The sequence below is a fragment of the Ambystoma mexicanum genome, chromosome 14 (genome assembly GCF_040938575.1).
Source record: "Ambystoma mexicanum isolate Mex_15411 chromosome 14, UKY_AmexF1_1, whole genome shotgun sequence".
NCBI lineage: Eukaryota > Metazoa > Chordata > Amphibia > Caudata > Ambystomatidae > Ambystoma > Ambystoma mexicanum.
Genome location: NC_090940.1, coordinates 12,854,207 through 12,882,170, shown reverse-complemented (window position 1 = coordinate 12,882,170; position 27,964 = coordinate 12,854,207). Strand labels below are relative to the sequence as shown.

At 51.8% G+C, this 27,964-nt stretch overlaps 1 protein-coding gene across 1 annotated transcript in view; it reads left to right on the top strand.

Moving 5' to 3' along the window:
- TTC6 (tetratricopeptide repeat domain 6) overlaps positions 1-27,964 on the top strand; it is a 1,171,050-nt gene that overhangs the window by 782,642 nt on the left and 360,444 nt on the right. The window contains exons 26-27 of the mRNA XM_069638410.1: positions 5,829-5,981; positions 8,947-9,117. Coding sequence (XP_069494511.1) covers positions 5,829-5,981; positions 8,947-9,117 — 324 coding nt within the window. The remainder of the gene's footprint in view (positions 1-5,828; positions 5,982-8,946; positions 9,118-27,964) is intronic.

The window sequence follows — 27,964 nt, the reverse complement described above, 5'->3', positions numbered from 1 at the left end:
TCAAGGGTGAAGATTTCGTCGAGCTACACTTCGGAGGACTCCAGAAGCTTCTCAGGCCCGGTCTCGGAGATGGCCCAGGAGAAGGGAAGCTCGACGCCCGGAAAGCTGTTCAGGGCCTGCCCTGGATGCCAGCTGCAGAACGTCTTCAAGGAGGACGAACACTCTTTCTGCCTTTACTGCCTTCATGGGGACAAGACGCACGTGGAGAAGGACTGTGCGTTTTGCGGCAACATGTCGGAACGGTCCATGAAGGACCGCCATCAACGTCTCGCCAGCTGGCTGGAGGGTAAGAGCCCGTCTGGCGAGAAGAAGAAGAAATCTGAGCGGTCTTCTAAGACCTTTGAGGGCGCCCCGGCGACGGGGGCCCAACATAAGGCCAAGCACCGCGAGTCCGCTGGCACCGGGAGCGCCGAACGGTCGGGCTCTACGGGCGCCAGGCAGGGCGCACCCTCCCCGGCACCATCAACCACGAGCCAACGCTCTGGGTCGGGTAAGAGGAAGGCCGAGCACCCGGCGAAGCTCCTGGAGAGACCCCGGTCGAGCTCTAAGGCAGAGGAGGAGCGTGGCAGTGCCCCCTCCCTCAAGGATAAGGCGGTGAGCGCACCTAAGGTGGTGAAGGCCTTGATCCATTCGACCAAGCCCTCTATCGAAACGGTCGCGGCGGCCCTGGCCCAGCCTGTGGAGGCTGCACCAGTGGTGGCGGCCTCGGGGCCCAGAATCTCCCTGCCTCCTCGGAGGGAGTCTTCTTTCGTGCCCATCGATAGGACCCCCGTGAAACCCTCCGTGGGGAAGAAGGGGGGGCAGGGCGTCGTCGTAGATTCGGCCTCAACCTCAGAAGAGGAACTGATCGAGGTCTTAAGCCACGGCCTAGGCGTGGAACAAGACCAGCCCGTCGGAATGGGCCCCGACGCAGGTGACGACGACGACATCGTCGAGGATACCGACGGGGCCCCTGCTCGCCCGTCGGATTCCCCTCTGCCAGCGCCGCAAGACAACTCAGCGGCCATTTTGTTGGCTATACAGTCCTTATGCTCCGAGATAAGGACGAGACTACCGTTACCGACGGAGGAACCTCTCCCGTCGGGGGATCCAGAACCGGGACCTTCTGGTGTTCCCCCTACCAAGAAAAGAAGGATCCATCCACCGCCTCCTTTTCAACCATCGCGCCCCGTCCAGCCCTCCTCCCCGTCCACCCGAGGGGATGATACGGGGACTGACACGGCAGCGACGGGTACGGACGACGAGGCATACGACGAGGATTTTCCGTCGTCGCCTCCCCCCAGGGCTTCTCCGCCCGACGAGATTGGATCGTTCCACTCAATGATCGCCAGGGCATCCGAGCTTTTCCAACTCTGCCCTGAGGAGAAGAAAAAGGAAGGCTTCCTTTACCAACGGCGCGAGACCAAGAGGAAGACGGTCCTCGCAGTGCCTCTGTTGGACGACATTTGGGATGAGGGCCTTTCCCTCCTCAAGAACCCTTCCACGACGCCAGCGAAAAGAGACCGGTACGAGAAAAAGTACCGGGTCCCGGACTCGGCCCCCCTATGCCTCCGGGCGCAGCCTACCCCGGACTCCGTCGTCTCCGCGGCAGCCAGGAAGAAAGCGGGGGGGGGTGCGGCCTCCACGTCGACTTCCCCGCCGGACGGCGAGGGAAAGAAATTGGATGCCATGGGACGCAGAGTCATCTCGTCGGCGGCGACGACGATTAAAGCGGCCAACGCCTTGGCTATCGTGGCCCGCTACGACAGGGAACTCTGGTACAAGATAGCTCCCCTGCTGGATTTTCTGCCGGACGACAAGAGGGCGGAGGCCCTTGAGATCCTGCAGGAAGGTGAGGTGGCCTCGGACCACGCCATCACCGTGGCGACGGACATCGCCGACACTGGGTTCCGCCAGATGGGCAACGGCGTTTGCCTTCGACGTCGCGGATGGCTCAAGGCTACGGACTTTCGGCAGGACGTCCAGAACAGGGTCCTGGACATGCCCTTCGACGGGAACAACCTGTTTGGGAAGACAGTGGACGATTCCCTTCAGGCCATCAAGGCGGATACTGAGACGGCCCGGGCCCTTGGAGTGCTGCAGCAACGGCGGACGCCCTTTCGGAGCGGCGGAGGCAAGGGCGCCTCCAAAGGTTCCGGCGGCGGTTTCGCTTCCTACCGTCAAGCGGCCCGCTCGTCGTCGCAAGAGGCCTACAGAGGACGAGGCAAGTCTGGCGGCCCCCGCCGTCGTCGCCAAGGAGGCCAAGGCGGCAAGGCCGCGTCCAAGCAGGATTGAACCGGCCGTGGGGTCGGGCCCCCACCGAAGCACCCCGGTGGGAGGCCGGCTGGCGGGCTTCGTCAGCGTGTGGGAGTCCATCTCCACCGACCGTTGGGTGCTGGACGCCCTGGCCCGGGGCCACGCGCTCGAGTTTCAAAGAAGGTGCCCGCGCGTCCCCCCCGTGGCCAGGAAAGAACTTCACGTCCCTCAACTTCTCCTGGAGGTAAAGGCGATGCTCAGGAAGGGCGCCATCGAACTCGTCCCAAAGAGGCTTCGGGGCTCCGGAGTCTACTCGCGTTACTTCCTCGTGAAGAAGAAGACGGGAGGATGGCGCCCCATCCTGGACCTGCGACGCCTGAACAAGTTCATCAAGGCGCAGAAGTTCCGGATGGTCACCCTCCAGCACGTCCTGGGTCAGCTGGAGGAAGGAGACTTCCTATCGTCGTTGGATTTGGAGGATGCCTACTTCCACATTCCCATCCTAAAGGGGCACCGAAAATTCCTCAGATTCGTGGTCCAAGGGCGTCATTACCAGTTCAAAGCCCTTCCCTTCGGACTGCGGTCGGCACCCAGGGTTTTCACCAAGTGCCTCGCACCGGTGGCGGCGCAGCTGCGCCGCGAGGGGATTCACGTCTACCCCTACCTGGACGACTGGCTCATCCGCGCCAAGACGAGGGAGCTCGCCGTGGTCCACACGGCAAGGACCGTCCAACTCCTCACGGACCTGGGATTCTCCGTGAACTACGCCAAATCCCACCTGGTGCCCGCGCAAGTCGCACTGTTTCTGGGAGCGAGGCTCGACACAGTGTCCCTTCTGGCCTCCCCGTCGGAGGAGAGGACCAGGACCATCTTGGGCAAGGTGCAACGGATGTTGGTGGCCGACGCGGCCAAGGTGAGGTCCATCAAGTCCCTCCTCGGGATGATGTCTTCCTGCATCTACCTCATTCCCATGTGCAGGCTCCGGATGCGCCCGTTGCAAGAGTTCCTGGATGCGCGCTGGATCCAGACGACGGGCAGCTTCGAGGAAAGGATCAAGCTCGACGAGAGTTTCCGACGAGCGATACGGTGGTGGGGCACCCGCGCGCATCTGACGGCGGGCATGGACTTCCAGACCCCAGCCCACCAGGTGACTGTGACCACGGATGCCTCCCTAGAAGGGTGGGGAGCGCACACCGAAAATCTGCACGCAAGGGGACTCTGGCTCCCGACGGAGAAGTCCCTGCATATCAACGTCCTGGAGCTCCGTGCAGTGTTTTGGGCCCTCAGGTCCTTCCTTCCGTCCCTCAAGGGCAAGGTGGTGAGGATCTTCACCGACAACACCACCACCATGTTTTACATCAGGAAACAGGGCGGAACCAGGTCCCCAGCGCTGTCCAAGGAGGCGCAGGACCTGTGGCATTGGGCTGTCGCCCAAGGGATTCTTCTGGTGCCGTTTCATCTGGCAGGGATAAAAAACACCATCGCCGACTCACTCAGCAGGGAGCTGCGCTCGTGCCACGAGTGGGAACTACGGCAGGATCTGGTGGATCGCCTCTTCCGACGGTGGGGCACACCCCAGATCGACCTGTTCGCGACGGCGACGAACACCAAGTGCCGGAGGTTCGCCAGCAGGTTTCCCCAGACGAGGAGCATGGGCGATGCTTTCTCGTTCCCCTGGGAGGGCCTGTTCCTCTACGCGTTCCCTCCCTTGCCTCTGCTAATCCGGCTCGTCAACCAGCTCAAGAGGTCACGGTGCAGGATGATCCTCGTCGCACCTGCGTGGCCGAGGCAGATATGGTTCCCGGACCTTCTGGACTTGTCGGCGTCCCCGCCAATCAAGCTGCCGGCGGACGCGGATCTACTCTCCAGGGAAGGAGGCGCCATCCTCCACCACGACCCGAAGTCGCTGAACTTGCAGGCCTGGCTCCTGCAGCGCTAGAGTTTGGAGGATACGACATACCGGCCGACTGCAGAGAGGTTCTTGCAAAGGCCAGGGCGTCCTCGACTCTTAAATGCTACGGACACAAATGGAAGAGGTTCTCTGTCTGGTGCCACGCACAGAAGATTAACCCTCTACGGATTACGGCTCCCCAAGTGCTGCCGTACCTGCTGACGCTGGCCAAAGCTGGTCTGGCACACGCGTCCATCAAGATTCATCTTGCTGCGATCTCCCGATACACCAGAACCACGGGCCGGACGTCCTTGTGGTCTCATCGTCTGGTGAAAGAGTTCATGAAGGGACTGTTCAGATCGTTCCCGCCGGTGAAGGCTCCGGCCCCGGCGTGGGAGCTCAACGTGGTACTGACCAAACTCATGGGACCTCCGTTCGAGCCTCTGCACTCGGCCCCGTTGAAGTTTCTATCGTGGAAAACAGCTTTTCTCGTGGCCATCACCTCCGCACGACGAGTGGGAGAGATCCAGGCCCTTTCCTGCAAGGCACCGTACTTGACTTTCCACGACACGAGGGTAGTGCTCAGGACGCACCCCTCCTTCATGCCCAAGGTACCGTCGGACTTTCATCTCAACGAACCCTTGGTGTTACCTGTGTTCTTCCCGTCGCCTTCGTCGCCGGCTGAGAGGACTTTGCACTCGCTGGATGTAGCTAGAGCGCTGAAGTTCTACGTGGACCGCACGAAAGGTTTTCGGAAGACGTCACAACTCTTTGTGAACTTTGGACCTGTCAATCAGGGGAAGGCTCTCTCGAAGGCTTCCATCTCCAGATGGCTCTCCGGCTGTATCATGTACTGTCACCGGTTGGCAAACCGACCGCTGCCTGGCCGTCCGAGAGCCCATTCCACCAGAGCGATCGCAGCTACCACGGCGTTCCTATCTGGTGTGCCCCTGCTGGACATATGCAGGGCTGCTACGTGGAGGTCGACGCACACCTTCACGAAATTCTACTGCGTCGACCGGGATTCCAGGGAGGAGTCCAGGGTCGGCCAAGCAGTGCTGCGCAACCTGTTCGCCTGAGGTGAGCCTGGTGAGGAGGTAAGATGCTTAATGTTGAGTTGATGTGATGCTTAATGTTGAGCCTTTGCCACCTCCCGTGGTTGTGCATGTGTGTACTGCTATGTATTCTTTATTCATGAGCATGTGAATCCATGCCAGACCCCATGCTGGAGAAGGAACAAGTTACTTACCTGTAACTGTTGTTCTCCAGCATGGGTCTGGCATGGATTCACATGCGAACCCTCCCGCCTACCCCTCTGCGGCTCTTCACTTGGTCATACTGCCACTTCACGTGCTTCCAAATCTGAAGATGGCTGCCAGAGGCGGTGCTTAGGTAGAGGGCAGTCATTGGCTGTGGTCAGTATGACGCAGAGACCAGTGATTGGTTATTACTACGAAAGACAGATCAGAAACGAAACTGATACTGGTTTTTTCTTTACCGAGGATTCCCAGCCTGACGACGGGGAATATTCATGAGCATGTGAATCCATGCCAGACCCATGCTGGAGAACAACAGTTACAGGTAAGTAACTTGTTCCTTATCCTGACCATAGTGTAATCACCCACCCCCTGCTGAGAGATCAGTTCCAGGTGTGCAGGACCCTCTTCATCTCTCTCTCTCTCTCTCTCTACCCTTCTCTCAGAGCCTGGGAAAGTTGCAGAGAGCCTGGAACCAGTTCACAGTTGCCCTGGACATTGAGCCCAAGTCTCATCTGGCCTTCGAGGGGCGGGCCGTGCTCTGCCTTCAGATGGGGGATGCCTTTTCTGCTCTTCAGGACATCAGCGCCGCCCTGCAGGTGAGGTGGGGGCCTGCACTTTCCCTTTGCGGGTGTCTGGAAGCTTGTGTGGTAGAAAGAGGCGTGCTCGCATTTGTGCAGCGTCTCGTGTCCATGTAGGCGCTTTATCTGTGCAGCTTCCCCCAGGATAGCCCCAATGCACTTTTCTGTACCCCCCCCCCCCCCCCCACAGTGTTGAAATGTCTGTGCGCACATTTCAGCAGCTTTGAGATCTCTGTCAATATCGAAAGAAATCTGCTTTTCCACTTGCTTTTGACTTTTTCACTTTCCTAGTTCATTTGCTTCCTTATTTGTTTGCTTGGAAAAAAGAAATGATGCTTTAAAATGGTACTTTTCTAATACGCCGACCCACTGCTGCTTTGTCTCTGGCAAAATATCTAAAGGATTGGCCTTTTAATATATTTTTATTTGCAAGTTGAATCGGGTTGTGGATATGTGTGGGTTTCTTGGAAGCATTCTCTGCACAGTAATGTCTTCATGGCTTGTTCTGGAGCACTTTGAATTGACGTGCACCTGGGTGCTGTTAGCCTCCCCTTCTGAGTAGACTGGACTGTGAGCTTGTTCTGCAGGCCCAAAGGATGCGCAGGACACTGTTGCCTGCATCAGCTCTGGGGGCTGGGGGAGCATGGGTGCCAGGGCCGCCTCTGAGGCGTACACAGGGCACATGGCACGCCAGGTGACAGCTGAAGGGCTGTGCAGTCATGTTTCTAGGGCGAGCCCAGCACAGGGCTGCAGGGCTGCAGAGCAGCCTGTCCCGCCGGCACTTCACACTCTCTGCACCTTTCTTCACAACACAGGGAAATGTGCTCTGCACTATAAAACCAATACACCATTATCAGACTGAAAATGTAAAGTACTGGCAGATTAAAACAAATACCAAAAGGCTGACATCAGATGATGGTATTAAGTAAGTGCAGTGTTAGTAGAGAACCCATTGTTGCACAGATTATCATTCACGGAGCGTGTGAAAAAAGAGAAAAAATATCAAAGGAAATCATTTGTTAGTCTGTTTTCTCGAAGGGTGTCCCTTTTTCTTCATTACAAACACCTGTGTCTGGATTGCATGTCCTGTTTGAATCCCGCCTCCTCTATGAAGATGATCACGTGATCGCGGGACGCTGATCACATCCTGGATTCCTGATCCCTCCTGGGATGGCTTGTCCATGTGCCTAGAAGGGGCAGGACGGATGTTTTCGCACGATGTGAAGATACAGCGAAGCACAGAGGCACGGCAACAGGGGTGGCACACTTCCGGACCCGTGTTCAGACCAAGAGGAAGGGGTGTGTTTGCATTGCAAGGACTATTGCAGTCTGATCACAAGCACCCTGAGCTCACGTGCTATTTATCAATATTGCATGCCACTAACTTAAGCCTGCCCCTAAAGGGTTACATGTCTGTACATGGGTCCTTACTCAACCACTGCATGACGTGAGTCTAGGCCTCAAGCAATTATAAAGGTAGTTAGATTATTCAACAGTTCAACAAGAATCAAACTCAAATTAAGAAGATATATCCATTTCATTATAAACAATTTATAGAAACAACAACAATAAATCATACATAATTATATTTATACAGATACAAACTATTATAAAAAATAGTCTATGACTTTCTTCTCCCTATTAATAGAGCTCGAGATACCTGAAGGAAAGTTAATAGATCACGAAACAATAGAAAAACTCTAATTCTCATCAGGAATGACAATATATATATCTATTATCTACACATTGTAGTACATAATATTATACAAAATGTGGCTCAACATGTTTCTGTTCGCTATTCAATTTTGGAACATTCTTCAGGAGAAATATTGATGGTCACTGGACCATAGTGGAGATCAGATCGTGTCTTGCCTTAGCTTTACTCATGGGAACTGTTGGTAGAAAACACAATAGTATGGGCTATAATTGCTCTGTTCACTATTGACAGTCAGTAGACTGTTAAACTGCTATCAGATGTAGAATTGACCTGATATAGTTAATGGGTGCAGGCTTCGAGAAAATCCAAATAAATAGGAAGCTTCTCTGGATGGGTTTCAACTTATCCACTCCAACTTTAGCATCTATAATGATGCATGTTAATCTGTTTTAGATCGCTAGCTCAGTTTTATCGGATCCATCTCATTCGCCCCTCTTTCCTGAGGCACTTTTCAATGCAATTTACGCTTACCTCTGTAGCATCAAATACCTTTTTAATAATACATTCTGGTTAGGTTCTTCTCTTTGGTTAGATTGTTCCTTCCGACTTTATTACGAGGAAATGAGGCTTAGGGTTCCCAATTCAATCCTCACAGTTCTCGAAGGGACAGTAAATATTGAGCCTGTAAGTATATCACTCTGTATATTATAGTGCTGTAACTATGTACGAGCGATTTTGTTCATACAAATTCTTGCCATACAAAGTGAGGCGTTTGTATCTCGCTATTTTTTTAGTTCAAGAGTAGAGTAACTTTCCTGAGCATCATGGTTAATCTTATTTCTAACTTGGAAACTGTTCTGCTAATTTTACATGTTGACCAGATTTCGGTGATATAATTAGCAAGCCGCTACTTACCTCTAGTCGTCCTTTTCTGATTTTTGATCGAATCTCAGTTGGTTTGCGCATCTCTGTACGCTATGTTACCACTGCTTTTGTTTCTTAATCACCGAGCGTAATCCCTCCCCCAGTGGGGGTCGCAGCCAGTGATTAAGAACACAAAGGAGACAGCGCACCAGTGCACCCCGCCCCTCTACCTTGGCTCCCACTATCGACCCTCTCTCTCGACCCCCCCACCTTGAACTTAGGCCACACCCTCTTTTTTAGAGCTGCCAACTTCAAACACTTGCTCCACTGAAAGCACTGACCTGAGGAGACTATCCTTGGCACAGCGCCATCTACAGATGTGAAGCAGAGCAAATCTTTGTGTAACTAGAGACATGGCCTTGCCCATTCTTACCGTCTAAGACATGATTCTTTACTTTGCAGCTGACCACCACAGCGGAGCTGTTGACCAACCGTGGCGTCATCCACCATTTCCAGGGAAAGCGGCCCGACGCTATGAAGGACTATCAGGCAGCCATTGCAGTCGACCCACACTATGCACTGGCCTATTTCAATGCAGCCAACGTGTACCTTCAGAACCGGCAGCTCACACAGGTACGTGTTATCCATGCAGCTCACAATTCAAAACGCTCTTCAAGTCCTGAGGCCTTAACCTGCTGAACAAGCTTGGAGGCTAAACTACAGGCCTTAGCAGGCAGTGCGGGATCCAAGACCAAGCAACAGACCCCAAAGCTACACTTTGGGTTCTGAAGCCACACAACAGGCCTTGCTGTGGGTGACAAGCCACAAGATCATACGACAGACCCTTAGATTGCAGTACCGGCTGCCATGCCACAATGCAGACCCTTGGGCTTCAGTAAAGCCCCTTCGGCTGAGATGCAGCATATGACGTCATACAATAAGACCTTGGGCTGCAGTACAGGCTGTGAGGCTGAGCAACAGGCTCCAATCACACACTGCAGACCCCTAGGCTGCAGCCCAAGCTCTGATGCCAAGCTACAAGCCGCAGGCCCACATTACAGTCCCTAAGGCTGCAATCCAAGCTCTGATGCCAGTCTACAAGCCACAAGGCCACACTACATACATCTAGGCTGCAATCCAAGCTCTGGTGCCAAGTTACAAGCCCCAAGCCCACACTACAGACTTCTAGGCTGCAATCCAAGCTCTGATGCCAAGCTACAAGCCCCAAACCTACACTACAGACTTCTAGGCTGCACTACAAGCCCCAAGCCCACACTACAGACCTCTAGGCTGCAATCCAAGCTCTGATGCCAAGCTACAAGCCCAAAGCCCACACTAAAGACTTCTAGGCTGCACTACAAGCCCCAATCCCACACTACAGACTTCTAGGCTGCACTACAAGCCACAAGCCCACACTACAGTCTTCTAGGCTGCACTACAAGCCCCAAGCCCACACCACAGACCTCTAGGCTGCAATCCAAGCTCTGATGCCAAGCTACAAGCCCCAATCCCACACTACAGACTTCTAGGCTGCACTACAAGCCACAAGCCCACACTACAGTCTTCTAGGCTGCACTACAAGCCACAAGGCCACACTACATACATCTAGGCTGCAATCCAAGCTCTGGTGCCAAGCTACAAGCCCCAAGCCCACACTACAGACTTCTAGGCTGCAATCCAAGCTCTGATGCCAAGCTACAAGCCCCAAACCTACACTACAGTCTTCTAGGCTGCACTACAAGCCCCAAGCCCACACTACAGACCTCTAGGCTGCAATCCAAGCTCTGATGCCAAGCTACAAGCCCCAAGCCCACACTACAGACTTCTAGGCTGCACTACAAGCCCCAATCCCACACTACAGACTTCTAGGCTGCACTACAAGCCCCAAGCCCACACTACAGTCTTCTAGGCTGCACTACAAGCCCCAAGCCCACACTACAGACCTCTAGGCTGCAATTCAAGCTCTGATGCCAAGCTACACGCCCCAAGCCCACACTACAGATTCTAGGCTGCACTACAAGCCCCAAGCCCACAGTACAGACTTTTAGGCTGAAATCCAAGCTCTGATACCAAGCTACAATCCCCAGGCCCACACTACAGACTTCTAGGCTGCACTACAAGCCCCAATCCCACACTACAGACCTCTAGGCTGCAATCCAAGCTCTGATGCCAAGCTACAAGCCCCAAGCCCACGCTACAGACTTCTAGGCTGCACTACAAGCCCCAAGCCCACACTACAGACTACTTCTAGGCTGCACTACAAGCCCCAAGGCCACACTACATACATCTAGGCTGCAATCCAAGCTCTGACGTCAAGCTACAAGCCCCAAGCCCACACTACAGACCTCTAGGCTGCAATTCAAGCTCTGATGCCAAGCTACACGCCCCAAGCCCACACTACAGATTCTAGGCTGCACTACAAGCCCCAAGCCCACACTACAGACTTTTAGGCTGAAATCCAAGCTCTGATACCAAGCTACAATCCCCAGGCCCACACTACAGACTTCTAGGCTGCACTACAAGCCCAAATCCCACACTACAGACCTCTAGGCTGCAATCCAAGCTCTGATGCCAAGCTACAAGCCCACGCTACAGACTTCTAGGCTGCACTACAAGCCCCAAGCCCACACTACAGACTACTTCTAGGCTGCACTACAAGCCCCAAGGCCACACTACATACATCTAGGCTGCAATCCAAGCTCTGACGTCAAGCTACAAGCCCCAAGCCCACACTACAGACTTCTAGGCTGCACTACAAGCCCCAATCCCACACTACAGACCTCTAGGCTGCAATCCAAGCTCTGATGCCAAGCTACAAGCCCCAAGCCCCCACTACAGACTTCTAGGCTGCACTACAAGCCCCAAGCCCACACTACAGACTTCTTCTAGGCTGCACTACAAGCCCCAAGCCCACACTACAGACATCTAGGCTGTACTCCAAGCTCTGATGCCAGGCCCCAAGCCCCAAGCCCACACTACAGACCCCTAGCCTGCAATCCAAGGTCTGATGCCAAGCCACAAACCTCACGCCCACACTACATACCTGTAGGCTGCAACCCAAGCTCTGATGTGAAGCTACACCCCCCAAAGTCGGCTGTGCAGGTTCTGGGGCCAGATAACAGACCTTTGAGCTCTGATGTAGACTCTGAAGCCAAGTGACAGGCCTGAAAGCCACACTACCCTTGGCTTGCAGTGCAGACTCTCAGGCCACACTACATACTTAAGGGTTGCAGTAAAGTCTCGGACCATACTAACAGCCTCAGTGTCATACTACAGGCCCTTAGGTTGCAGTACAGGCTTCGAAGCTGGGCCACAGGCTACAAGGTCACACTGTTGGCAGGCTCTGAGGCCAAGCTATCATTGTAAGGTCCCTGCTTACCTGGCCTGCAGAGATTGAAGGTCTACTCACTGACCCCTTCTGAGCTGTCCAGATTAATCTGCTTCAAACAAGACACCCCCGCGGTGAAAGGGCAATTGGACTAAACACTTCCAGACTTCAGCTCTACCCACGTTGACTGGTCTCTGTTCTCTGGAGAATTGCTCCTGGAATTTGCTGAATCTGCAAAAGCACAAACACGTCATTAGAGTTCAATCTGGTATCCTACTGATATATTCTCGACTCCTTCCATCCCCTTTACCTGGCTGCCTTTGCTAATTGCTTAAAGTCTGCTTGATACATTCCTTCTGTGTGTCTTCAGAAAGAACACTGACTGGCTTGCTGCTTGCTCCCAAGTTGCTCACTTTCTGAGAATTGCCTCAACACTCTACTTGTGATTTTGCTTAATGCTACTGTCCTCTTAGCTTTTTTAAAAAAATAACTGCGCAACCCGCGCTCAAGTCTATTTTCACACAATGATTCCCATGCTCATGTGGTGACTTCTCTTGATATCTTTGAGCTCCCCGCGCATTTGACCAACCATCTTTTTCACACTTCAGATCGAATCTTATTAAACACCTCAATGACAAAAATATGTAATGTACTGCTAGATACTTGTATCACGTTACTTCATCTGAAGGTATATATGCATTACTAAGATATACCACATGTGTAAATATTCATACTAACACTGTACATAACTGACTGCCTTACTGTATAGCAATTCCTCAATCTCTTGATCTGATCTACCTCCTGTTAAGACTGTACATATTTATCCCTCTACCACTGTATATTTTGTAATATGGTAATTTTATGTAACACTGTCATTTTATATAACCTTGTAAGCTTTGCATATTCTCCTCACTGCGCCCGGTTACCCTTGGGTCTGGCGCGCATTACAAATAAAACAAACAAACAAATAAACAAACATAAATCCTTGTCACATAAGCACTCCTTGGCAAAATTGCTATGCTACAAGCCAAAATTGAATCAAAGAAAGAAAGTCTCACCTTCGCTGACAATCCAATTTCTCCCACCTACACTTCACCCATGGACGGAAATAACCTATTCAAATTTTCCACCACCACCACCAAAGAGGTTGAAGACATAATTAACTCATTGAAACCCTCCAAATGCCAAGGCAACATCTGCCCTGCGCCAGTTATCAAAGATGCGGCCAAACATCTTGCCCCGTTATTCACATCTCTTATTAACTCATCCTTTACATCCAGCATAGTACCTAATAACCTAAAGGCCTCCTGGGTTCTACCTCTACTCAGGAAACCCACGCTAGACCCCAGCGTCCCCACGAATTACAGACCAATTACTACTGTGCCCTTCATCCTAAAAATCCTTGACCAAGCTGCCTACCTGCAGATCCAGAACCACCTAGATAAAAATAACCTACTAGGACTAAGACAATCAGGCTTCCGCCCCAAACACGGCACTGAGACAGCCCTGATCGATCTCAAGACACAAATGGACAACCTCAAAGACAACGGCAAACTAGCACTTCTTCTCCTCCTAGACCTGTCTGCTGCCTTTGACTTGGTAAATCAGGATATTCTCTGTAAACATCTAGCCTCAGCAGCCAAATACTCAGACAAGGCCAATGCCTGGATTCTGTCCTTTCTGAACAACAGATCCATGAGGGTCTTTGCCCCGTCAACCTCTGCCGAAACAGCCCCAGTTACATGTGGCGTCCCCCAGGGCTCCTGCGTTTCCTCCACTCTCTACAACGTGTTCACTAAACCCCTCTTCGACATATTGGACCATTTGGGTGTCATCGACACGAATTACGTAGATGACACTCAAATACTCATCCCACTAACAGGCGACTACGCGACCGACAACATAGTACTCAACAACATCTATTCCATTATCCAAGAATGGATGGCCAAACACGGCCTTTGCCTCAACGACGACAAGACCGAGCTTCTGCTCCTAGGCTCCCAATCCAGACTCAATAAGCTCGACAAACTTTACCAGACTTTCACCATTGACGGTGACAACATTACTGTCTCCAACAGCATCAAAACTCTTGGGATCTACCTTGATTCCTCCCTTACACCGACAAGACAAATAAACTCCATCTCATGCGCCTCCGCTTACACATGTAAGCTCATCAACGCCAGCAGACCTTAACTCTCGACCTCCAACTGCACCACCCTAGCCAGAGCATTAGTACTCTCCAAAGTCGACTACTGCAACATCCTCTATTTGGGTACTAGCCAAAAGAACATCAACAAGAAGCAAGTTATCCAGAATAACGCACTAAGAGCAGCTTTGAACATACCCAAACACAAGCACATCTCTGATACAAGACGCGACTGTCAATGGCTATCCATACCTCAGAGAATCGAATATAAAACACTCTCACTCACAAATGTTTATCCAACCAAGCACCTAGATAGCTCTCGGACATCTTCACGCACCACACCTCATCACGTCCAACTAGATCAGCCCAAACACACTGCCTAACTATCCCTACATTTAAGCTCCAAAAAGCAGGCGGCACAAGCTTCCCTGTGCTTGCCACTAAACTTTGGAACTCTCTACCAGCCAATATCAGATCCGAACCTTCCTTTCATAGATTCAGAGACAGTGCCAAAACCTGGCTACTGGCCAAAGAAGCCTAGAACACCAACCTATTACTGCACACATGTACTTACTGTAATTACTGCCTGCATAAACTGTACAAACTTCCAATCTTGTAAATATGTCATAATTGTGTATATCATCAGCAACTATTTTATAATGTTGTGACGTATTGTTTACCTACTTACCATGCAATATCTTGGCTACTTTGTAACCATGCCAAGCGCCTGGATGCCCCAGGGCCAGGCGGCGCTATACAAATAATAAACTAAACTAAACAGTGCCTAAAACTCAAGATTTCTTTCACTGTGCTCCCAGCGCCTAAAACCCAACATTTCTTACACCGTGCTCCCAGCACCTAAAACCCAACAGTTCTTCCACCGCGCTCCCAGTGCCTAAAACCCAACAGTTCTTCCACCGCGCTCCCAGTGCCTAGAACTCAACAGTTCTTCCACCGCGCTCCCAGCGGCTAAAACCCAACAGTTCTTCCACCGCGCTCCCAGTGCCTAAAACCCAACAGTTCTTCCACCGCGCTCCCAGTGCCTAGAACTCAACAGTTCTTCCACCGCGTTCCCAGCGGCTAAAACTCAACAGTTCTTCCACCACGCTCCCAGTGGCTAAAAAGAGTTCTTTCACCGTGCTCCCAGTGCATACCACTTTTTCTCTATCCCTTCTGCATGCCGTTACCAATGACGCTCGGCGCTTTCCTCTGTTCACATCATGCGCGTAGTCACTACGCTGGGTCCCTTGCTCGAATGTCGGCACGTGCGCATAACAGCTCCTGTCGTGTTGGTTTCAGAGCTGAAGCCGTAGAAGATCTGTCTTCACTGGACGCAACTCGCAGACAGTGATTGCTAAGATCACAGTACTCTAATTGTCTTTTTTAAAGAAGAAGGAAAATGCTGTTTCAGAGCTTAGCGAAAATAATTATAATATATACAGTTCAGTCTGTGCTCATTGTTTTTTCAAAATCCTAGTCTATTACATAAGAAATGGTCTCACTCCAAATTTTCACTTAACTCAGGTCTTCTGTGCTCAGAAATTCTAAGCAGTGACCTACCTTGTGGATTTCCAGGGATGATGATGATGATGGTGAAGATTCCAAATCCTCAGAGGTTGTCCCTTAGCCAATCACTGTTGAGTTGAATCCTCACCATCTTGGGATGGATGATCCCATAATCCTAAGGGGCTAAAGTTAAGGAATTTTAACCAAGGACCTTAATTCTCTCACAGCCCACACATACTGTGACACAACCACATCTTCTCAACACACCGTCTTTATGCTTTTCTGACCCAAGCACCCCACCCTGAGCACTGCCTCAAGGTCAGACTGCATGAGCAAGCCACACGACAGACCAGTACAGACTCTGAGGCCCAACTTCACACCCCAAAGACACGCTGCGTTATAGACCCCAGATGCCCTCTGCCATGCAGTGTTCTGTACGCTGCATGCTGCCGTTGCTTTGCGCATGGGACGTGTGGTGCATACCTGTGCACTATCAGTGAGCAGTAACATCAGGACTCTTCTCTTTAGCTCCTCGTTGCTGGTGCGTATTGTGGCGCCAGGCTGCCCCACCTGCTATTTCAGCTAATGTATTGCAAAGAGTGTGAGGAGTAGGGGGATTGCTGGATCTGTCTCCAGGCATTGCTGCTGCTCAATGCTGCGCGGCCCAGCTCTGGAGCATTGCAGCAGAGCCTGCTCTTACCTGCCTACTGCTCCATGTGTCCACTACCTGCTAAGCCTATATATATCCCCTACATGAGTGACTGCAGCAGCCCGAAGTATGGATATACTTGATTGACCGATTGATCAACTGATTGGGTACCACCTGGACAATCGCACTGCGGTTCGCTCTGGTCCACAGCTTTGTGGCTGTGGAGCGAGAGCAGGGGGGTAGACCCGGACTCAAACAGCCCCGCAAAGCTTGTGCACCATGACCAGTGCCTTAAGTGGGACTGAAAAATGAGTCGGGGTTCATCAAGGGGGCGTGGTCTAATGGTGAGGGTTGCCTGCTGGCCAGTTAGGCCACGCCCCTTGATGAGCCCCAGCTCAATGGGCTACTGCACCCCTCCCAGGCAGCCTTTTGTAGAGATCAGCACCCTCTCCCCATGGCGGGAGAGGGTGCTGATTTATGCATTTTTTTTCTAAAGGCTTGCCTGGCAGGGGACAGCACCTCGCCTTTTCAGCCTTAATGGTGGCGCTGCCCCCCACCAGCTGCAGAGGGGCAGCACCACCTTTAAGGCTGAGAGGGTGAGGCCGCTGGAAGCAAAGGCCTTTTTTTCAAAATCCTGATGCTCTCGCTCATTCGCGGGAGCATCAGGATTTAGAAAACAAGGCCTCTGCTTCCAGCGCCTCACATTTCTCTCCATATTGGTGGCGCCGGTCCACGGGCATCTCTTGCTTGAAGGGATGACTCGCAGCGGCGGCACCACTATTATGGATGAAAGACATGTTTTTCTCAAGGCTGAAGCTCTCACACATGAGCGACAGCTTCAGGCTTTAGAAAAATAAGCCTTGCCCTCTAGCAGCTGGAGCTGCCAGGGGAAATTAGTGTGCCCTGGCAGGGCCCCGCCTAAGAACGAGATTTATGAGCCTGCCGGGCTCGGACCCAGCCAGCCCCGGCACACTTAAAGCCCTGACCATGACTCTGGACACCCGCTAGCTAGGTGGCCTGAATGTCCTTGCTTACGGATGACTGACACTAATAATGGCTAATCCCAATCACTATCATTAGTGGGAGTTTAGATTCTATTAAAGACACAGAGGCAAGCATTATGCATTCATCTCACGTATATATCTACTCGTCCAGCCACAAAGCAAATGTTTTACATTTAAAGAAAACTTTCAAAATGAAATTAAGCAGTTTCTGATAACATGAAACGTGGCTCTGTGAACTGCTGGGTTCATGACCTCTGACCCAGCCAATCACAGCCAGAACCAATAGATGAATGTGTGTGTTGTCAGTCTCTCGTCCTTCCTCTTTAGCTCTTGGAACAATAGCATTTACTTGAAACAATCCCCACATTAAGGATTCAAGCAAAGAGGTGGCCCAGCACCCGGGTCACTTCTTCTCATCCAATGTCCTTTCTACACTCCCCAAGGCCTTTCCACAGCCCGTTTTCTACTGATAAACCAAGAGAAGCCTTTGAACCATGACAGCCGCTCCTCCCTCGAAACCTGAGAGAAAAGAAAGAAACCAGCGGGTGGCATGTACAGAAGACACCACAAGTAGCAATAACCTGACTTACAAATACCAGTTGGTGACCATTGCTACTATCTCTCTCTCTCTCTCTCTCTCTCTCTCTCTCTCTCTCTCTCTCTCTCTCTCTCTATATATATATATATATATATATATATATATATTGCAGGACCTGAGGGGCCCTGATATGGGGGGAAATAGTAACAATAATGCTGCACACTGGAGGCAGGTGGCATACATGTCTATGCAACGATAGCAATTGGCATGAACAGAAGCACATAGACCTGCAAGGATGCTGTGGAGTCTGGCCACTCCTGTGGAAAATCTCACAGATATCCAATATAGAAATTCTGTGATCCGTATGCCCGGCAGAAATAACGATAAAAGATCTAACCGTGGACATAAGGCATAGCCAATCACACCCCGAGGAGGAAGATACTTTCCTGCAGCTTCTGACCAGACTTATGTCAAACCTGCTTGAGCGGAAAAAATATTGCAACTAAATGCCTTGCCCCCTGCCGCCTTGGGTATTCCTTGAATGCTTTATTGAAGGGATCAAGGCATGACCGACCCTTCCTTTGAATATGGGAAGTTAGTCTCCTTAATGGGAAATATTTTAGACGTCGTGGGCTACTAGCAGACTCCATCCCTAGGGGATGAAGTGAACTTCCCCAGGTTTACCTGTCCCTGATAACTAGTGAAAATAGCAGCCACTGTGTCACAGGGATTAGAATGTGTACTCAAATAGACCTTGAGTGATCATTCAAACCAAATGGGGAGTGCACCAGAAAAAAACTCCAACACTCACCCTTGTGAAGGTGGTTTCCATAACAAATGAACTGCCCTAATCCAAAAGGTAACTAAGACGTAAGGCGACTCCTACATGAATGCTGAGTAAAACACATTCAAACCCAAGGGAAAGTGGGAATTTGAGCCGAAAGTCCTCTTTCCATTTCTCCCAAATGTGATGCATTACATTGAAACCAAGTATTTGAATGTTTCACACAAGAGGATCCTCTGCGTCGGGATTAGAAATATCCTGGACAACAGAAACAGGTGACTGAGGCAACTTACCAACAGCAATATCCTTTGTAACATTCTACAGAATGGGTACCTACCATTAAAAGTGTAACCGTTAGGAGAAATAACATACTTTCTGTGAAATCTAAATTGGAATAAAGTTAATTAAGATGGAGTCATGTAGCTATGTTACTGCAAGGAAAAAGACAACTTGCGCAGACTCATCTATGGCCCGCTCCCTAGCCATGATAGCATCTCTCTTGCCAACATACATACTATGAGTTGATCAATGTGCTCCTTGACACAGGATAAGGCACATTAATCCTCTCTTCCTCATTTAATACTCGTTTTATTGTCATAGGGTCCCAGTAGGCAGAGCCCACTGATGACATGAAAAACATTCTGAGAATCTTTGCAAATACAATGCTCTCCTCCAGCATAACCGAGGTGTGAAAAGCACTACTATACACCCGGGAGGGAGGGATAATACGCACCTGTGTGTCTTTAATAGAATCTAAAGCCCCACTCACGATAGCGAGAGGGATTGGCCAATCTATGTCTAGACCGGAGGCTCCTATATGCACGTTTAAAGCTATTTTTCAGAAGCCTATTTCACGAGTTGTGAGTAAACTATGTGTTAAACCACTACATCACATCTGTCATCCCTCTGCTGCTAAAATATATTCTTCCGAGAAGCAGGGCTGGACTGGCGTCTAGGGAACTCTGGAGATTTCCTGGTAGGCCTCTGCACACTGGGCCTCTCTTGTGCGGTGTTTCCATCGGGAAAGGGGTTGGGTTTGCTGAAAATGTGTAAAGAGGAACCACTTTGAAACTTACTTCCAGGGCCTGTGTTGGTTCCCAGTCCACCCCTTGATAGAATATGAATAGAACGCGTGACCTTATGAACCAGAGGATCTGTACCAGGCACCTAGGAGGAGGTGAAAGTCAGTAATAGATCCATTCATGAGAATACCCGCTGAACCCGTCTGGGAAACGAAGGGAAGAAGAAACCCACTCACCATGCAGGTGGGAACCCTCCGAGATTTAAGTAAAACAAACACTGTCCACTTAGGAAGAAGACATTCGGACCCAACAGAACTCTTATTGACAGAAAACTGACACAATGACTGGTAGAGGAATCAATTAAGATGGGGGGCAATTATGCCATATACAGATGCTAGACACTTGGAAAAGCTTGTCTCTCTCTTCCTCTCTCAAAGAAAGGTCCTTTGTTAGCGTGAGCAGACACCAGACTCATCAAGAGAATGTATGCCCTCCGTGCCATGTTAGCTGACAGGACTGATAGTGAGTGCAGCCATGAACAGAAACCTCTGGGAAGCGAGCCTTGCCTATTATATGAACTTTGCTGTCACGGTAGAGGGCTGGGATCGGGAAGACCCTCTCATAAGGCCAGAGGAGAATGTATGACCCTTTGTGTGCAGTGCTTGCAGCACTTCTTACCTGGAACATGAATAAAAGGTTGAGAACCTCCCACATCTAAAAAGGGACGCTTATGTGGAAAGACGCCTTAATGCTTCTAAGAGCAAAATGTGCTGTTAATTACGAGTCTCCACTTCCCTGCCAGATTAAGCGTTCAACAAAGGATACATAATGTCACCAACAATCAAAGAAACCAGCACAGATCTCCCAACAACAAAATGTTGAAACGGTACGAGAATATGATAGCATTGCATGCATATAAATACCAACCAGCATCCCTAGAACAAGTGCATGCAAGCAGCATGAAGACCTGATTGGTCCTCTGATCATGTTAACATTGTCAAGTCTACAGCGTGTATTGTGCGTGAGCAGAGCATGCATGGGATCATGGGGCTCAGAGCAAATATAGCAACCACAGGCAGTCGCAGCCAAGCAGACAGGAGGTGTAACGCCAATACTAGGACCATATCAATCCGCTGCCAAGCAGGCAGAAGGCATAACCAAACCAACACTAGGATCATATCAATCCACTGCCGAGCAGGCAGTCACTGCAGAGCAGGCAGAAGGTGTAACACCAATGCTAGGACCATATCAATCCACTGCCGAGCAAGCAGACACTGCCGAGCAGGCAGAAGGTGTAATACCAATACTAGGACCATATCAATCCACTGCCGAGCAGGCAGAAGGCATAACCAAACCAACACCAGGATCATATCAATCCACTGCCGAGCAGGCAGTCACTGCAGAGCAGGCAGAAGGTGTAACACCAATGCTAGGACCATATCAATCCACTGCTGAGCAGGCAGACACTGCAGAGCAGGCAGAAGGTGTAACACCAGTACTAGGACCATTTCAATCCACTGCCGAGCAAGCAGACACTGCCGAGCAGGCAGAAGGTGTAACACCAGTACTAGGACCATAGCAATCCACTGCCGAGCAGGCAGAAGGTGTAACACTAATACTAGGACCATATCAATGTGCTGCTGAGCAGGCAGACACTGCCGAGCAGGCAGAAGGTGTAACACCAATACTAGGACCATATGAATGTGCTGCCGAGCAGGCAGAAAGGGTAACACAGTACCAGTCACCTGATTCTATTATTAAAATAGGCCAATCTGACAAGCAGGCATGACAGATACCTAGCCCGTGAAAGTGGAGCGTGTAGGGTTCCAGTATGCGATTGAAAATATTACACAGACAGAGCAGGGATGTAAAATAAGTGTCCCAAATGACATAGATAAATATATAAAGGCATGTATGCAGAAGGACACACAAGCAGAGAGTGCCTTTCTGGCCCTCAACTTCCATGTTGTAGATCAAGAGTATCCAAGTGCAGCAAGAATTGAGTATGACTTTAAAAATGACATACATAAACACATACACGCCTGTATGCAGTGAAGGGCAGAATGCCTATTCCCCCAACTTCCATGTCCCCCAATATGAGGCGCCATCTTGCCTGCAGGACAGAAGCATTGCCCTTGGCCTATTAGATATCCTCTGTCTCGAGGCAGCATTATAAATGGTGCACAGGCCCTGCACTGAGACTCGGTGGGGGGGAGGGGGGAAACAGAAGACAAAGCATTTCCCGGTAAAGCAGAGCGCCTGCTGCTTGAAGGAAAACCCTGCTTCAAATGAGCAACAAAACACCATGACCTGCAGCTCCACAGGAGCCCCACATGACCCGGGGTTCAGACCCTCGGGCACAAGCTCAGGTAACGCCGGTGTTTCTCCCTTGAGCTTCAGACCCTCGGACCCAAGCTCAGGTAACGCCGGTGTTTCTCCCTTGAGCTTCAGACCCTCGGACCCAAGCTCAGGTATGGCCGGTGTTTCTCCCTTGAGCTTCAGACCCTCGGCCCCAAGCTCAGGTAACGCCGGTGTTTCTCCCTTGAGCTTCAGACCCTCTGGCACAAGCTCAGGTAACGCCGGTGTTTCTCCCTTGAGCTTCAGACCCTCGGACCCAAGTTCAGGTAACGCCGGTGTTTCTCCCTTGAGCTTCAGACCCTCGGCCCCAAGCTCAGGTAACGCCGGTGTTTCTCCCTTGAGCTTCAGACCCTCGGGCACAAGCTCAGGTAACGCCGGTGTTTCTCCCTTGAGCTTCAGACCCTCGGGCACAAGCTCAGGTAACGCCGGTGTTTCTCCCTTGAGCTTCAGACCCTCGGCCCCAAGCTCAGGTAACGCCGGTGTTTCTCCCTTGAGCTTCAGACCCTCGGCCCCAAGCTCAGGTAACGCCGGTGTTTCTCCCTTGAGCTTCAGACCCTCGGCCCCAAGCTCAGGTAACGCCGGTGTTTCTCCCTTGAGGTTCAGACCCTCGGGCACAAGCTCAGGTAACGCCGGTGTTTCTCCCTTGAGCTTCAGACCCTCGGCCCCAAGCTCAGGTAACGCCAGTGTTTCTCCCTTGAGCTTCAGACCCTCGGCCCCAAGCTCAGGTAACGCCGGTGTTTCTCCCTTGAGCTTCAGACCCTCGGCCCCAAGCTCAGGTAACGCCGGTGTTTCTCCCTTGAGCTTCAGACCCTCGGGCACAAGCTCAGGTAACGCCGGTGTTTCTCCCTTGAGCTTCAGACCCTCGGCCCCAAGCTCAGGTAACGCCGGTGTTTCTCCCTTGAGCTTCAGACCCTCGGACCCAAGCTCAGGTATCGCCGGTGTTTCTCCCTTGAGCTTCAGACCCTCGGCCCCAAGCTCAGGTAACGCCGGTGTTTCTCCCTTGAGCTTCAGACCCTCTGGCACAAGCTCAGGTAACGCCGGTGTTTCTCCCTTGAGCTTCAGACCCTCGGACCCAAGTTCAGGTAACGCCGGTGTTTCTCCCTTGAGCTTCAGACCCTCGGCCCCAAGCTCAGGTAACGCCGGTGTTTCTCCCTTGAGCTTCAGACCCTCGGGCACAAGCTCAGGTAACGCCGGTGTTTCTCCCTTGAGCTTCAGACCCTCGGGCACAAGCTCAGGTAACGCCGGTGTTTCTCCCTTGAGCTTCAGACCCTCGGCCCCAAGCTCAGGTAACGCCGGTGTTTCTCCCTTGAGCTTCAGACCCTCGGCCCCAAGCTCAGGTAACGCCGGTGTTTCTCCCTTGAGCTTCAGACCCTCGGCCCCAAGCTCAGGTAACGCCGGTGTTTCTCCCTTGAGGTTCAGACCCTCGGGCACAAGCTCAGGTAACGCCGGTGTTTCTCCCTTGAGCTTCAGACCCTCGGCCCCAAGCTCAGGTAACGCCAGTGTTTCTCCCTTGAGCTTCAGACCCTCGGCCCCAAGCTCAGGTAACGCCGGTGTTTCTCCCTTGAGCTTCAGACCCTCGGCCCCAAGCTCAGGTAACGCCGGTGTTTCTCCCTTGAGCTTCAGACCCTCGGGCACAAGCTCAGGTAACGCCGGTGTTTCTCCCTTGAGCTTCAGACCCTCGGCCCCAAGCTCAGGTAACGCCGGTGTTTCTCCCTTGAGCTTCAGACCCTCGGCCCCAAGCTCAGGTAACGCCGGTGTTTCTCCCTTGAGGTTCAGACCCTCGGGCACAAGCTCAGGTAACGCCGGTGTTTCTCCCTTGAGCTTCAGACCCTCGGCCCCAAGCTCAGGTAACGCCAGTGTTTCTCCCTTGAGCTTCAGACCCTCGGCCCCAAGCTCAGGTAACGCCAGTGTTTCTCCCTTGAGCTTCAGACCCTCGGCCCCAAGCTCAGGTAACGCCGGTGTTTCTCCCTTGAGCTTCAGACCCTCAGCCCCAAGCTCAGGTAACGCCGGTGTTTCTCCCTTGAGCTTCAGACCCTCGGGCACAAGCTCAGGTAACGCCGGTGTTTCTCCCTTGAGCTTCAGACCCTCGGACCCAAGCTCAGGTAACGCCGGTGTTTCTCCCTTGAGGTTCAGACCCTCGGCCCCAAGCTCAGGTAACGCCGGTGTTTCTCCCTTGAGGTTCAGACCCTCGGGCACAAGCTCAGGTAACGCCAGTGTCTCTCCCTTGAGGTTCAGACTCTCGGCCCCAAGTTCAGGTAACGCAGGTGTTTCTCCCTTGAGCTTCAGACCCTCGGCCCCAAGCTCAGGTAACGCCGGTGTTTCTCCCTTGAGCTTCAGACCCTCGGCCCCAAGCTCAGGTAACGCAGGTGTTTCTCCCTTGAGGTTCAGACCCTCGGGCACAAGCTCAGGTAACGCCAGTGTTTCTCCCTTGAGCTTCAGACCCTCGGACCCAAGCTCAGGTAACGCCGGTGTTTCTCCCTTGAGGTTCAGACCCTCGGCCCCAAGCTCAGGTAACGCCGGTGTTTCTCCCTTGAGGTTCAGACCCTCGGGCACAAGCTCAGGTAACGCCAGTGTTTCTCCCTTGAGCTTCAGACCCTCGGCCCCAAGCTCAGGTAACGCAGGTATGTCTCCCTTGAGCTTCAGACCCTCAGCCCCAAGCTCCGGTAACGCCAGTGTTTCTCCCTTGAGGTTCAGACTCTCGGCCCCAAGTTCAGGTAACGCAGGTGTTTCTCCCTTGAGCTTCAGACCCTCGGCCCCAAGCTCAGGTAACGCCGGTGTTTCTCCCTTGAGCTTCAGACCCTCGGCCCCAAGCTCAGGTAACGCAGGTGTTTCTCCCTTGAGCTTCAGACCCTCGGCCCCAAGCTCAGGTAACGCCGGTGGTTCTCCCTTGAGCTTCAGACCCTCGGCCCCAAGCTCAGGTAACGCCGGTGTTTCTCCCTTGAGCTTCAGACCCTCGGCCCCAAGCTCAGGTAACGCCGGTGTTTCTCCCTTGAGGTTCAGACCCTCGGGCACAAGCTCAGGTAACGCCAGTGTTTCTCCCTTGAGCTTCAGACCCTCGGCCCCAAGCTCAGGTAACGCAGGTATGTCTCCCTTGAGCTTCAGACCCTCAGCCCCAAGCTCCGGTAACGCCAGTGTTTCTCCCTTGAGGTTCAGACTCTCGGCCCCAAGTTCAGGTAACGCAGGTGTTTCTCCCTTGAGCTTCAGACCCTCGGCCCCAAGCTCAGGTGACGCCGGTGTTTCTCCCTTGAGCTTCAGACCCTCGGCCCCAAGCTCAGGTAACGCCAGTGTTTCTCCCTTGAGGTTCAGACCCTCGGGCACAAGCTCAGGTAACGCCAATGTTTCTCCCTTGAGCTTCAGACCCTCGGCCCCAAGCTCAGGTAACGCCAGTGTTTCTCCCTTGAGCTTCAGACCCTCGGCCCCAAGCTCAGGTAACGCCATTGTTTCTCCCTTGAGCTTCAGACCCTCGGCCCCAAGCTCAGGTAACGCCAGTGTTTCTCCCTTGAGCTTCAGACCCTCGGCCCCAAGCTCAGGTAACGCCGGTATGTCTCCCTTGAGCTTCAGACCCTCGGCCCCAAGCTCAGGTAACGCAGGTATGTCTCCCTTGAGCTTCAGACCCTCGGCCCCAAGCTCAGGTAACGCCAGTGTTTCTCCCTTGAGCTTCAGACCCTCGGCCCCAAGCTCAGGTAACGCAGGTATGTCTCCCTTGAGCTTCAGACCCTCGGCCCCAAGCTCAGGTAACGCCAGTGTTTCTCCCTTGAGCTTCAGACCCTCGGCCCCAAGCTCAGGTAACGCCAGTGTTTCTCCCTTGAGCTTCAGACCCTCGGCCCCAAGCTCAGGTAACGCAGGTATGTCTCCCTTGAGCTTCAGACCCTCGGCCCCAAGCTCAGGTAACACCAGTGTTTCTCCCTTGAGCTTCAGACCCTCGGCCCCAAGCTCAGGTAACGCCGGTGTTTCTCCCTTGAGCTTCAGACCCTCGGCCCCAAGCTCAGGTAACGCCGGTGTTTCTCCCTTGAGCTTCAGACCCTCGGCCCCAAGCTCAGGTAACGCCAGTGTTTCTCCCTTGAGCTTCCAGTGAAAACCGCATCGGTGCACTGCAAGCAGCAAAGAAGAAGGACGAGAGACTCACAACACAGCCTCTTATGTATTGGGTTTGGCTGGGATTGGCTGGGTCAGAGGTCATGAACTCAGCAGTTCATGGGGCCACGGTTCATGTTATCAGAAACTGTTTCATTTTACATTCTTTGCTGCTGGGGGGCGAGTAGATGAAGGGATTAATGCATGATAGGTGCCTCGGGTCTTGACAGAATCGCTAAGACTGCCTTCGGATTCAGATGGCATTCCGGCTTTGTCTTGCCATCTTGCTATTAAAACACAATTTCTTTGCTAATAAGTATTAACGTGTTTTTAACGTTTTATATTGCAACTACTTTTAAACATTTATAATATTGTTAAATTGTAGCCGACATATTTTATTTTATCATTTTCCTTTTTCGTTTTTCCTTATATATTGCACCCGGCTCTTGGCACCTGGTGTTGGGCAGCACTTGTACTTTGTAACTTGGTCTTGGTATTCGGTATTTGGTATTGGGTGCTCACATTACCCAACCCGACATATGTCTAGGAGCAAAGCAACCTCCTCCATCTCGCCTGAAAACAGGCAGAAAAAGGTCTCGGAAATGTATGGCCCCAGAAAGGAGTTCAATGTATTGATTACAGAAATGAAGGCCCTCATTCAGGACTTAAGTTCTTCAGACACTAACCAGTGGGTCAAGGGAGGTTGGAAAAACTGATTTTATTAACTTGGGCAACAACGCCTCGAATTGTGTTATGGGTGGGCCTCAGACAGAAATAATAGCTTGTGCTCTGACCCCTCAAGTACACCCAATGGGCAGCCTCAACCATTTTAATGTGTCAGCAAGAATTAGATTGTCAAAAGAGGCTATGGGCCCTCTAGAGCCCTTTGAGATTGGTAAAAAGGACGCCCAGGAGGGCGGGAGGAAGTTTGTGTTGTTGGTTAACATCCCTGGGGACACAAGGCTGACTGATTGCGACATTATACTAGTGCACTCACAGCAGGCTGGGCTGATGGCTGCTGCAGCTGCTGGTATACATCGAGTTGCGTAGGAGCCAACAGTCACATAGACAGGGTACTGCAGGATTCCCTAGGATCCATTGAGATCGACCCGAGCATCACACCGCCCAATAGATTCTCCCCATTGGGTTCCTGCAGATTACAAACTCAGCCAATAGAGGAGCTTCGCATGGTTAACAATGGGGTCCCAAGTGTTAGTGCAGCCCCACTACTGAAATCCCAGTTACTAAACGGTACCACTGTAGGGTTAGGCGGACGCCTTCAGGTCAAACAGAAAAGAGGGAGGAAGCTGCTATTAGTACAGCCTCCACAAAGCCCACATGCACGCATAGCAGGAAATCCACTTGCCAAGATCAGAAAGAGAAAGACCTTCAGGGTAGGCAGGGCCAAGATATGAGTTCATCCATGTTCAACCCTCCACGTATGAACCCTCATAAGGAGCTATCTGTCTTACCGAACCCTCTGATCTTACGGGAGCGCTCAGTCTAGGGGAGGTGGTCGGCATCATCCAAGTACGAGTAGCGCAGGTCACATCCCAGGATCGTAGTATATAAGATCTTGGCAGGAAGTTGGAAGACAGGGTAGGGTTTCAACCTAAGCAAACACCAATGATGTAGAGGAAAGAGGGAGGGGAAAGTATCCCCTGGAGACAAATCCAGACTCCAAATAACCCGCAGCCACAGGGCTAAAAACCCCACACCACATCTCATGTGCCAAATCCAACTAGATGGCCGGACAGGCCGACTCGGCCAGTCCCACCTCCTCTGCATGGCCCTGTGGCATCTTTAAACCATCTGAGGCCAATCATTTATGTAGTAGATTCCCATGCGGTGGTAGATCCAAAGATCTGGCCAGCAGAATCGTGATGGGATGATGAGCGGGCCACGGCTGAGGAGGCAGCATGAACCAACGGGTACCATCCAATCCACAATGGGCCAACCATTTGTGGTTATGCAGAATGTTCCTAGGCTATTTGTGGAATCCTATGAAAGCCAAACATCCCTGATAAATACATGCATACACTGGATTAGAAGTGTAAAAGGGTGTGCTCCC